The 14,033-nt window shown below is 33.2% G+C and overlaps 1 protein-coding gene across 4 annotated transcripts in view; it reads left to right on the plus strand.

Moving 5' to 3' along the window:
• Window positions 1–14,033, plus strand: part of LOC126334690 (zinc finger protein ubi-d4) — a 229,701-nt gene that overhangs the window by 180,353 nt on the left and 35,315 nt on the right. For all 4 annotated transcript variants that reach the window (XM_049997177.1, XM_049997179.1, XM_049997180.1 and 1 more), the window contains one exon: window positions 578–716. In XM_049997177.1, coding sequence (XP_049853134.1) covers window positions 578–716 — 139 coding nt within the window. The remainder of the gene's footprint in view (window positions 1–577; window positions 717–14,033) is intronic.

The raw sequence follows: 14,033 nt of genomic DNA on the forward strand, positions 1-14,033 counted from the left end.
AATATGCGACGTCATCGGCTGGGGAGATTACTTGACATGAGCTGTGACTGGCTTACTAGAGGACATTGCAATCTCGATTTCAATGCTTCAGAAACTGACGTGCTGTTTTGGGTGGAATTCGAATTTATACTTCCATAATACAAAAATATGCAGCATATTGTAATGCGAAAATATGCAGCGTACATGTTGTTGCGCATCTAAGATCTTTCAAAAATGTGTTTTTTTTTATCTATATACAAAGTTATACGTCAGTTTACAGAACTTGAACCTTTCAAACGGTTTATACATTTTATAGTTCCGGGGGAAAGAATACTGTCACTTAACATGGAAAAAATGTATTTTCATCTGGGAAAAAACTATTTTCAACTGGGTAATTTGGGAAAAATCCAGGAATTATTTTCCTTGTTCGTGTAGACGTGCCAGATTAACAAATTACTAATGCCTGATTTCATTTTAATTATATAATTTGATGCAGATGACAAAATATATCTGCAAATACAGAAATAATCATGAATTAATATTGTACATGGTGGCAAAAATAAAACTGACCCCTGAAAAGCAATTTTATTTTTCGTAGGTAATGACATTGATGCCAGAAGAAAAGGACCGCGCTGCACCTTCCCCTTATTGTGATTTCTGTCTTGGTGATGCCCAGGAGAATAAGAAGACTGGGCATTCAGAGGAACTGGTGTCCTGTTCAGACTGTGGACGCTCAGGTAGGCGGACAACTCCACCTCCTTCTCGGAGAGCCCGTGGTAAAGGACGATCACGTCGGAAAAATGATCCATTTTTTATTGCTGAAAGCAGTTGATTCTTTTATTTTTCGTAATGATTCCCAGAATTATAGCCTGATTTCATTTGAATGTAGAGTTTTATGCAGGTGGCAATAACATCTGCAGTGACATATATCTGAGGGAGCTGTTGTCAAGTAGAGTAAAGTGAAATTCTTATTGTTAATTAAAAAAGATTATTTATTGTGATACATGATGTTTTGTGAAATGTTGCCACATAGAAATATATATGCAGCTATAAAATTACTGTGTGGAAGCTACTGTTTCCCACTTCAAACAGTTTACTGCAATTTGTGATTTTGATGATACTGGAAAGCTCTTGGGATTTTTACTAGAACAGCATAAGGGTAGTTACAAATCTCCATAACAGTTGTGTCACTTCAATCAATCTGAAGTGACTTAACAAATATATATTGTTACTCTATGAGAAAAGTCAAATTCTGACTTCCTTTTAGGATATCTCAGGACAAAAGCAGTTCATATCTGTTTATTGACACATCTTCAGGCCTTAGCGTAGATAGCTCAATTTGGTGTTTTAAGTTTAACATTCTTATTTCCGCTAACATGAAGAAACATATCTGACAGCAGAGATGCAATTATATTCATTGTAGATCAGGCTAAAATGCCTAAGTATCTGTGATAATAAACATGTGAATCTCACAAACAATATTCAGAAAATTTTCTTCTTGTTTATAGGGCTATAGTGCAATTTTTTAACAGTGCTGTTGGAGTTTAAATAATTATACATTTTAATATAAATATCTGAAGAGCTTATATTATCACTGAAACTTATTTATGATAAGAAAAGAATTTTCCAAATTTTGTAGTTTTGTTTTAAGTATTAGGAAAAATCAACATTTTGTGTTAGAAAATATGGTAAAAAAATACAAACAAAGAGCTTCCATAAAAAAATTTATGTCAAAGAAAAAAATTGTGAAAGTCAAGTGCAAAAGTTATTTATCAAAGACTATTTTTTTCCACAACATTAAGACATTTATATCCTGTGACATTGCACATAATGCAATTGGTTTCCAACAGAATAACAGGAAGAAATGGTTGCTTCACTGTTGTTTGTTGCTGTTCTCGGAAGTGATTTGAATTTTTTTTCCCTTCTTTTTCTACATGCAGAAAGGTTATGTAGTTTAGATAACATAAACGCTAATTCCCTGACTTAGTCAGTTCACAGTTGAGTTCTGTAGAAACAAGTGTGAAAAATATGCTTACATCCATAGAAGAAAAATATTCATTCATTTCTGTGCTACAGATCAGCAGGACAGCACTCAGAATATCTGTTGTTATCATCCTAATGCGATTTTTGTGAGTTAAAGACCTGATAAAGTTACAGAAATTGCAAATTTTCTATTTATAAGCATATGCATTTTCTGCGTAGAAAAGTTCATACACAGTAAGTAAATGGAAAAGATGTTTAGTGAAGTTATCCCAACCTGCTTACAGCATAGTCATTATACAGCCATTTACAAACAATTTTAAGAGTTTGTTGAACAATTTATAGTGTGTATTTTTTACAAAATGAATAAATCAAAATATAGATAAATTCTATATGATGCACATAGCAGAGAAATCTTCCATAAACAGCAAGTACAGTTTTATTCACTATGGAGTTTCATGAGTATGATGCAGTAATGGAATTTCATTTCAGTTTAGATCACTTTATCTTTCTTAATATCAAATTTACCTACTATTGCTTATAAAATTGTTCCTTCAACTTGAAATATGTAAATTGTTAATAAATGACTGTATGCAGCAGTTACAGCTATTGATCATTAAGATTGGATTGTATTCTACATATGAGTGGAAAGAATGACTGGCATGTAAAAGTTTAGTTCTCTAATTCATTATGTCATATCAGTACGTATGTTTGATACACAACAGTCTGTCATGATAATGGAGTAATTTGAAATTTTATATTGGAGGAGGTCAGGTATCATTTGTGTTAGAATCGTCAAATTTTACTATGTTGTTTGTGACTGCTGACTTACTATGTAACCCAAAGTTCATATTGTAATAATGAATGGGAATAGGCAAAGTTCTGAATGATAAAACAGTTTGAAGAGATTAAGAATTTATTATAGCTTTTGCTATGATTACCAAAATTTTGATAGCTAAACATAGCAATTTTGCTAGTCTAAAATAATTATTTGTAACTGTTGAGTCAATCACTTGGTGACCTTGAGGCATACTTCATAAAGCAGAAGCCACTTTGATGTGGCAGTATGAGACTTGATACAGTAATTGTATTTGATCTGACATAGGAGGAACTCATGCAAAGTAAAGTGGGGGAAGAAAAGGCAATGTGAAGAAAAGAAACTTCTTGCTACAAGACAGATGGACATCAAATAAATGTAGAAAGGTGCACAACAGAAGACTTACGCAGTTAAGCAGAGAGAGAAGAAAAGCTAACACTAAAAAAAAGAAGACTGGGAGAAAAGGAGGAGAAGTGCATTAGGATACACAATGTCCTCTCAGGATTTTCAGTTATTCTGAATACTTCTCCCTTGATAAGACATTCCTATATTATTCTTTCCATATCCTTACACCACATTTCTAGACAACCAGTACTTGACATACTACCAGTTTCAATCAATTATAGAGTTTTCCGTGGTAAATCTATTCTGTGTTAACCATCACCTCGAAAACTTCACATAAAATGTGGTTCCTCATATCAAAAATGCAGTCGGCTTCATCTGCCATTTCTCTGTTGTATTCCCATCCTGCAGAATGAGCATCTAGTCATAACTATGTATCTACTTGCACCACATTACGTTGAACATTTTCACACTTAGCAACTGACATAATTGAAATAAATATTGTTGTTTTAGGTTTCCACAGCCATGCCATCGTAATCCACATAATTTCTTTTTAGTGTACTCTGACTGTTTATTAAATTTGTATTTCTTTCTTGTATGTCACCTTGTTCACTGAGACATCAGTGTCTCTAGTGCTCTTAAAACATTTTGTATAGTTGCGAAACACAACTGTTTTTGCACTTAAATTATGCCAAGCTTCTCATAAGACAAATTCTCCTTAGCTTCAGTAGTCTTTCATGAACAGATTACTTTTTTCTGAGATTGTCAACCAGTGACAAAACAGGAAAGCATTAATCACATGTTACTGTACTGACAGTAATGATGTTACTATTCCTGTCTGTGATGCTTTTGTTCAGGTATTGAAAAGATGTCAAAATTCCAGTTTTTACCAAGCTAACTGTACTGACTTTCTGACCACCCCCCCCCCTCCTCTCTCTCTCTCTCTCTCTCTCTCTCTCTCTCTCTCTCTCTCTCTCTCTCTCTCTCTCTCTCTCTCTCTCTCACACACACACACACACACACACACACACACACACACACACACACTGCTGTTTCGAATCTCCAGAAACATAAATCAGCTGTTACAATATGTGCATTTCTGTAATCTAGTAAGAATGAATTTTAATACTCCTTTAATGGCTACCGTTGTCCTTTCTTCATTATGCATTCTTTTCCTGAGTCATTCACATCATTTTGCACTAACTATGAAATTCATAAACCTTTCACCACTTACTGCTCCTTTAAATTTAATTCGTCTATATTAATGAACTGCAGTGTTTAATGTCTTCCCTTTGTTTCATCCATTTAGAACTCCATCCTCTTTTTCAAGATTTTTTTTTTCTCATTTTCCTTTTCTCTTTTGCTCATATTCTCCAAGATTTGAGGTTTTGTCAGAAAGTTTGATGAACTGTAAAGTTAATTTTAAAAACCTTGCTTTTTAGTGTGCTTTATTCATAGTTTACCATTTCATTGCTGAAAATGGTGGAGGTGTGTTCTTTTGTATCATTGTTTTTGTTGTGTCACCTTTTAATAACTGTTTTCCTTTCTGTAGTATTAGTTCTTAGGCATACTGTACAATTCAAACTACAAATGAATATATAACTGAATTGAGTGGACACAGTACAAATATTACTAAAGTTCCTCTTAATAAAATGTTGACTCACCATTATTAATTACCCACCACATCACTTTTTTATGATATTTGATTTTTACTATTAAAAAAATCAGTATAATGGTACAAACATGTCTCTTTTCATATTGGTACTAAGAAAGTGATGTAGAAATAAAGTGTGTTTTTCATGTATGTTAATACTATTTGTTAAAGGAGTTAATTTTTGCAGCATATAATGTTTGTTTATTATTTATATGGCAGCAAATAGCTCATCACCCATCTCTCCCCCCCCCCCCCCCCCCCCCCCGCCCCCATTTTTCCCCTAACCTTACATCCTGCTCTTTCTTTACCTACCCTTGCTAGTGCATTCTCTCTGATTGCTATTTTTATCCTCATTTGCATATGTCTTTTGAGATTGAATCAGGAGGCATATAATACACATTCCAAGATTTGTTAGGATTATCTACTGTTTAGATTTCCTTCTTGTGATCTTCTCTTTTGCACCACTATTCCTTTTGTAGTCATATGCCATTCTTCTTCCTCCACTTACTCTTCTTGTCCATTTATTTCTCAGCAGCAGTTAGCATTGCCACTCTGATTATGCCAGGTTTTTTTATGCTGTAATTATGCCATTACAGAATAAGATCTAATTCTTTGAGTACTTTGAACCTTATATTAGGGGATAAAACAGAGAAAATATTTCAAGAATGCATAGTATACAAAATGAGAGAGACATATGGTTATCATGTTAAGCTTTTAATGTTATAGAAAATGGAAAACTGAAGTTGTTTATCTGTTTTCATAAGTAGTTGTTTAAGTAATCAGTTTTCTTAGATATTATATATCTGTAAAATTAGCCATTCAGTCCTGGTAAATGTTAGGTAGTGAAATATCTCAGCCATGAGCTCACATCTTGTTTCACTTGATACAATATCAATATATAACCAATCATGCAGAAAATTGTTGCTTGGATATGCCTCTCATTCTATAAAGTTGCAGTGATATTTATCTGTAACATAGAAGGGAAACTGTGCTCATTCCCTCAATTTTGTAGACCTACTCTTATATTGAAGCTTAGAATTTGGCAGTTAATTTTATTTGGGGTAGAAGGGTAACATCTCCTTAATAATGTCTGAAGTAGGAATCCATAGAACTAGTCAGATAAGCTGACATACAAATTTCAAATTGCAGTTGTCTCATCAGGGTATGAATTCCACATATCACGCTAATCTCTGTAAATTGGTTTTATTGTGCCATGGTTCTTAGTGTTGATGTCCTTACTGTAAATTTAGTAGTATATGGACTTAGTAGATGGTACTGAGAAAGTGCAGATGGAAGATCTATTAGTTGGCCTGCAAGTTTTGTTCATTAATTTACAATAGCTTGAGTGCTAGAGACCTCACTATCAAGAGGAATGGTCACAAATTGTACTCGCAACACAAACTATCATGATGATTGTTGTGCTATGAGAAGTGTGTACTTGTAGCATCATTCATTTCCTTTTTTCCCCCCCATCAGTGTAGATGGAAACTAGTGTACCTACTGATACTGAGCTTGTCATACCCACTTGGGCTTAATCATTTTATGCAACAAATATTTTATAGATTATGTTCCAAAATTTAGTAATTTTTTATTGATTAAAATGCCATTAGTAAAAGACATTTTATATAAAATATGAAGATACATCACAAACATCTCAATAATTACATGTGACTTTTTAAATGACTGTAATTAAATTTCAAATATATTCACACATTTTTTCTGGCACTAATTGGAAATTAAACCTAGATATGACATGTCATTATATGCCACAACTGCTGTTGGCTTTGACATCTCTCATTGTAATTTGCTTACAACCTTTGCTGTGGGCCCAAGATACAAATGTTTGTCATATCTTTCCATAGAAATGTTGTTCCTTTCCCCTGCTGAAAGGCAGCAATTTCCCTCTTGTGCTTCATATTACAACATGATAGAGGCATGTCTCTTCCAGGTAGTATCACAAGTATGCAAATATCAGACCTGTGAGAAATAGGTAGATCAATTAGGCGACGAGAGAAGTGTAGCAATCATCGATGGCCAAACCCTTTGTTCAGAACTGTATTTACAACTGCCATTAATGGAGGCCTGTCTTTGTATGTTTTGTCAAATTTGGTTCCCTTCCATGTGTATATTATGAGAGATCACATACTCCTGCTTCATGACTTCAAAGCTTGAATGCTTTGATTCTAAACCTTACTCTTTTCATTGGTACATACTTCGCTCACCCTTCAACCATTAACACCAAACAATAATAAACAGAGTACAAATTGTTTCAAGTGTTGTTGCTAACATACTCTAGTACTTGGTGTTATGTTAAGTGATTACTTTTGTTGATAGCCTTTTTATTGTTCATTTGTTCTTTTACCTTTTGTTCTGCTTTTCTGCAGCTTTCAATTTCTTTTGCTGCCACTGGATTCTTACAAAGTTTAGCTATCATTTTCAGTATGTCACTGTCTGTTTGCTCATTATGGCAATGTGGTGATGGAAGGTCCATGGTGGAATATAAGTAATGAAGGATTTAAAAGCGATAACTCAACTTGTAGTTTGAGATGTTGAGTAGTAAATAGGCGACACAATAACAAAACTGAAAATGTTATGAAACTTTTGGTGATTGTCCTCCTGCTGACATAACTTGTACAGAAAGCACATGTCCACAGACAGCCTTCATGGCTACATTGCCCCAGCCAACTACATTGTACTTGCACTGCAGCTCAAGTTGATGAGAAATAAGTATGTTGACCACCACTTATCAGCGAGAAAGTGCCAAACTATTTTAATTCTTTTAAAATTACTGTTTATGTCCGTTTCTTGTCAATTCTTAGTCTCTTTATAATTTCATGTTGCAAAAGTGTTTGCAATGCTCTACCATGTACATATCTTAAAAATATTTTTAACTATCTTTTTCAGTTTTGTATTACCTATTTCTGATCTTTGTGCCTTTTTTCTCCACCCACTGGGAAAGAATTTTTACTAGCTTTTATCAGTCTTCATAGTCAAGTCTTTGAGGGAGCAAAGGATCTCCTTTAATGGTAATGCATCTCAAACAACATCTAGACTGTTAGGCCACAAGTTATTTTCACTTAATCTAAATTCTTAAAATGATGCAGAATATTAGTGCATAATCATTATGCCATTTAGATGACAGCATATTTATTCCAAGAGCACAGAGTTGTTCTATTGTAATGTTTATCTTAAAACTTGTTGGTTATAATAGTCAAAGGATTCGAGTAGTTTACAATCGTCAGTAATGTCCCTATCAGAAATTTAATAAACAGAACATATTCATAATAAACCACTCGTGAAGGAATTTTTCACAAAAACATTAAGAAAACAATATAATAGGAAATATATACTCAGAAAAAATATTTTTGCTTACTTCTTTATATGATACGTTTGCTCTGATATTCATCTATGTTACATATCTTTTGTGCTAGTTCCATAAGGGAGTCCATAGTCCATTTGTGTTGTTAATATAGCAGAATCCAAGGAGGGTCAACCTCATAGGTGATATTACAGTATTAGAATTGCCCATTTTTCAAACCTCGAGGAACAGTGACTAATCTGAACTATGCATTACAGATTTGTTTGTAGATGTATTTTTAAAATTTTATATAAATAATGTGATATTACTTCCAAAGTGTGTTGATATGATAATTTTTGTCTTATTTATTTATTAGTTTGCATTTTTATCAAACAGTGTATTTAAATATGTTGTTTTTACAAAAATATTTCATGTTAACATTGTTGTATTTGCACTTCTTTAGTCATATCTCTCATTAAAACATGTACGTACCTATGTGAGTGGCATTCTCACTATGTTCTTCAGATTATTAGATAATTCTAATTTAAGTATGAAACTTAGGCATTAAAAAGCTTAAACCAGAATGCTTTTCACCATAATTTTATAGTGTTTGTGATATACAATTTTCTCATTATACTAAATATGTTTTCATGCTATGTATAACACTCCAACCACCACAACTGTCAATACCCCCAAAGTTGTTTTGAAATTCTTATCTTTATTGGATGGGTTTAAAAACATGCCGACACTGTCAAGTGATCCATAGGTAGGAAATGCACTTGATAAAAGTATCGGAGAATCCTGTATTCAATAAACAATTGCTGAATCTTGAAATTAGTTATGAGAGTGGCAGACTTTTGTTTGGCCTTGTCTGCATTAGGTACATAGAGAACACAAGATTATGTGTGATGTACACATTATGAATAAATGCAGTTGGCAGTTGATTGTGCAGTTGTTTTTATTATTGTTAGGTATTTCAAATAATGAAGCTCAGAACTTTATAATTTTTGACGTTGGTAACCAAAGTGTTTGGGAAGTACATCTTCCAAACTTCGTAGTGTTCACAAAAAAGGAACAATGATGAAAAGAAATAGTTTTGCTTGTTATATTATAATGTTGCATGGTGTTATAAAATTATTTTCACATATTCTGCATGTTTTACCTGTGTTCCACTTTTACTGTTTGTATGACTGCCATTTGAATGCTTATAATATTTAAAACTTTTGTCTGAGAGCCATATGGTTAAAGCACGTGCCTTTTCAGTCAGCAGTAATAATTGTAATATGTTACCATATATTTTACTTTATATATATATACACAGATTTATTGAGATTTAATGTGTAGACCACTTGATTCTTAAGCTAACCAGGGAGGGAAATAATGGTATTTTTTTTTACTTATAAAATTTTTAAACTGTTTATGTTATTAACACAGATGATTAGTCTCTGTGGAAGTAATGGAAAAAACACCAAAACATTCAACATGTTTATTAACGCACTTCGTTAGTCTCTATGGACATGTAGGAAAACACCTCATTAGAACTATCAACTTTGTCAATCTTAATAACTTTTGAGTGGCAGTCCTTACATTTCATCATTTTTCCTTTTTTTGGTTTGTAAGTTTTTTATATTTATGAATGAAAATCCTTACAGTATTGCAGGAAAAATTCTGGAACACCAAAACTTGTGGAACAACAAACAAGAGCTTAAGAACTTAGTTCCTAAATTTTGTGTGGCTGTGGGTGTGTGGCTGGATGTGTGCATGAAAATTAAGAAAGAGCAGTATGAATGAACACCATGCAGCTGTTGCTACAGAATATTCATTTATATTTTCTGTCTCTGAATTGTTTAATTTTGAAAAATGATAACTATGGAAAAGAACTTGTATATAAATAAGTAGCAGATACTTCTGACATTTGAACAACATTTTGTTTTAAATATATGATTGCCGTTTTACATTAAAAAGTATTGGACATATTTTGTCAAAATATAAATAAAAATTTAATGTTCTTTAGTAGTTACAGCTTATATTTGCTGTTAAGTATTAGTAGTAAATGAAATACTCACTTGTGATAGTTTGTAATGTGCATTACTTTCCAGCACTATGTTATTCAAAATAAATTGTTAGTTGTTGCTCTCATTTTATTCTGCCTTTTGCTGTTAGAAGATGTATTATTTTGTAAAAAAATGTTTATATTCTGCAATTTATAATATATTGAAAACCACTTTTTTTGATGTTTCTTAAATTACTTAAAATGTTGTCATTGTAAATTCATGTTGCACATACATTATGAGTTATTCTCAGAATCAGGCACTTACTGCTTCTCATTGATTTCATTAAACTACTATGTAACTGGTAATGCAATCCACTGGAATCATACAGTAGTCATGTGTAACACAGACTTGCAGTCCAGCTTTGTAGAATGGTGAATTGATTTATGTCCTCACTGTATTTCTCTGGCTGTCACTGCATATGATTTAAAGATTGATATTTTGTATTGTATTTCTGTCTGTACTTGTGTTCTGTAAAATAATTTTGCTCATTCTGCAGTTTGGTAATGAACAGTACATTTGTCCTTCATTCCCTTGAAAAAAATAACAATAAATACACTTTTAGTCAAACAAATATGTGAATATTAATTTTCCTATTCTTAAAAGTGTGCCGAGGACCTGTGAAGTGGCACGTGTGCTGTTCTTTGTTGTTTTTCTCATTTTATGTATGGACACAGGCACATTCAGTAATTCTGACAGTCAGAGAACATTCAGTGCTAGCAAGTGTGAAAATTCACCGTTCTTCGGCACAGTATGATTCCTTATTGCATTTTCCCCCTTTAATGCGACTTTCAACAGGTAGGTGTTAATTCACCAAAGTTTTGCTAGTATATTATTTTTTTTAAAGTAATGTAATAATCAGATGAATTTCAGTCAGTTATTTGACCACTTTGACATCTATACTCAAGGCCCCATTGCAGACCTTACACACACAAACTGGAATAAAATATTTCTGTCACATATTCATATAACTCATGATCATCCAAGACAATATAAATCACACAAATATGGGCAACAAAAAGTGGAAGGTCCAAAAAATTTTGTTTCACACACACACACACTGTTCTAGGGTGTGGGAAATGAATTAATTGAATGTGTAGCTTGTAGTATTCATAACAAAATATTATTGATTACAAATGATTGAATACTATTTATCATTTGTTAGGTCAGGTATCAGATGCCTCTGTTGATACAGTAAAATGCTTTAATTCACATGATTTGGCAAAATTGATAGTACACATAGAAATTAATGTTACCGAAGAATGTGCAAACAAAATAGATATTCAGTACTGTGATTTTTTTATCATAACAAAGTCATCTGTTAACTAAATACTGATTACCGTAATAGTTCAAGGAACTATCAAATTTAGATTGTTAGATAAGCTGATCTGTTTGAAAAGAAATTGGAACTTGATTTAAATGTTAATGTTCACTGGGGTTTTCCCCCCTCCTCCTCACTTTATTTTCCACACATTAGCTGCAAAATCCAGCAACATATTTATAATATGAATGTTCATTTTATTGATATAACCACATAGCTTTGTATGGCTGATGTCTATGGCAGGAGCTCTCTCTGAGACCTAGAATACACCCAGGGAAAGCACACTGCAATGAAATTTTTATTATTTTAGTATTCTGGTCTTTCGTGTTGCTACGTAGCAGTAGACCCAAAAGGAATGTTAAGAAAATTTATTGCATTATTCTCTTATGATATGTTGGATGAAATGCAAACTTCAATCATATGCAGCTTAGAAATCAAAAGATGAAGCTGTTCGGTTTTAAATTCTTCAATTTTCCTTGTAATTGAGTTAAGTTTTGCTGTTGTAAATTATTTCATTCATAGGCTATTGAAGCCAGGCTACAAATTTTTCTGGCACAGATAATTATCTGTTGTTCTGTCGGTTGAACTTGTACTATTATTAGATTTGTTGCTTTAGCAAAATAACTGTGGATTCCTTGTTGAATTCAAAACTTGGCTATCTGTCTAATATTATTATCTGTATGAGTGCAGACAAAACTATATATACAATCATGATTCCTTAACAGATTTAGAAGTATATCAACAGTAGAATTTCCAAAATGATTGCAAAGGCAGATCACAACCCACATTCAAGTAATGAACAAAAAGGCAGACAGATTTACTAAAAGCTTAAATATTTGTAAAGCTATTAAATCAAAGTGTTTCCTTATAACTCAATAAAAAACCACACTCAAATGGTTGAATTGAAAGAGCATCTCGCATCTCGCACCTAAAGTAGGAATCTGGTCAAGTCCCCATACATCTTTTAGTATGCCACAAATATTTAGCACAGTAGTTACCATGTTTACTCGAATCTAAGCTGCACCTGAAAAATGAGAATCAAAATCAAGGGAAAAAAAATTTCCCGAATCTAAGCCGCACCTGAAATTTGAGACTCGAAATTCAAGGGGAGAGGAAAGTCTTAGACCGCACCTTCAAATCGAAACAAAGTTGGTCCATTGTAAATGAGACACAATTTAGGTCGAATGGATAAAGATACAGCTACAGTAGTTTGGTCCGAGTTGTAATCTTAACAGTTAAGTCTTCACATGTAGCCATTGCTATGTGTCAGGCACTCTGTCTGTATTTATGTGGGTACCCTTCCTTTTTAAGGTGCTTCATCTGGTTTGAATCGATTGCTTATTTTGCTTTGATCTGATAAGTGCCAGTCTCTTTGTTATAGGTGTTTACGTCACCCTAACGTAAGCTTAAAATGCATTATTGTACCGTGTCACGCATTGTTTGTCGCATTCTGATAATTAGTGTTTACGACCTGTCGCTGCTCGCGGCATGGCTTGATTTTGTGCACGCTACTGCCGCTTACAATAAAAAAAAGTGAGGAATTGTCTCATAAGCAAAACAATGGCAAGAGACTGCTATTTGTTGTTACTTACTGGGTTGCTTTCTTTGATAATTATCAACAAGAACCAAATAATAGACTGCATATGATAGAAGATGTTCTGAACAAGAGTTTAGCGAAAATTTTTCTCCATTTGAAAATCTTTGCAGACCCCTATTTAGTACATTACATTCTGCACAGGAATTAGTCACCTTAGATTTAAAAATCTCGTCAGTTGCCATGCTTCATTTATGACTGTATCACTATTGAACTTAAGAATAATACGAATATAAACATGACATGACTTGTATATTCTGCTGTGTTTGCTGTTGTCTCACTCTAGCTTTTTAGGCAGACAGGATTTAAATGAGCTAGCAGCAAACACGAAAGAATACACGGCATAATGTTTACATTCTTCTACCTTTTCTTTAATTTATTTACTGACACAGAGGTTTTGGTGCCAGTCTTTATCTTTATCTTTGTGCCTGCAAAGCATGCCTGTGTAGCGGTACATATATTCGATGGCAGAAGTTAGTTGTGGCGACACCTACCAATATTTTTCACAACTTCCACTTACTTTGCACTCGATTCTAAGCTGCAGGTGGTTGATTGGATTACAAATACCGGAAGAAAATGTGCGGCTTAGATTCAAGTAAATATGGTACATGGCTAGTGCAAAAGAATGTACTTTTTTTTTTGTTGGCAATGTACACTTCTTTCATCAATATTTGTATTTAATGATATAGATTCTAAAACAGCAGTTGCAAAGTTTTCTCAGTAGGTGTCTTGGTTTCTCACCTCTTCTCATTGCAACATGCCTCTGACCAGCTGCTGGTGTAGCTGATACAGAAACTTGCAAACAAGGGCAGGTTCGACCCTACAATCTAAGTTACCAATTTAGTAATTTTTGTTTCATTTTCCCCACAGTTAAAGCAGAACAGTTGTGACAAATAATTTTCACTCAGCTTCATTCAGTTTTCAAAATAACTTCATTGTCAGCATGTGCATGTTTTGTATTTAATGTTCTGATGTGGTGCTTCTTGTTCTAATAGTA

Source organism: Schistocerca gregaria, chromosome 2 (assembly GCF_023897955.1).
Source record: "Schistocerca gregaria isolate iqSchGreg1 chromosome 2, iqSchGreg1.2, whole genome shotgun sequence".
In the NCBI taxonomy this organism is placed as follows: Eukaryota; Metazoa; Arthropoda; class Insecta; order Orthoptera; family Acrididae; genus Schistocerca; species Schistocerca gregaria.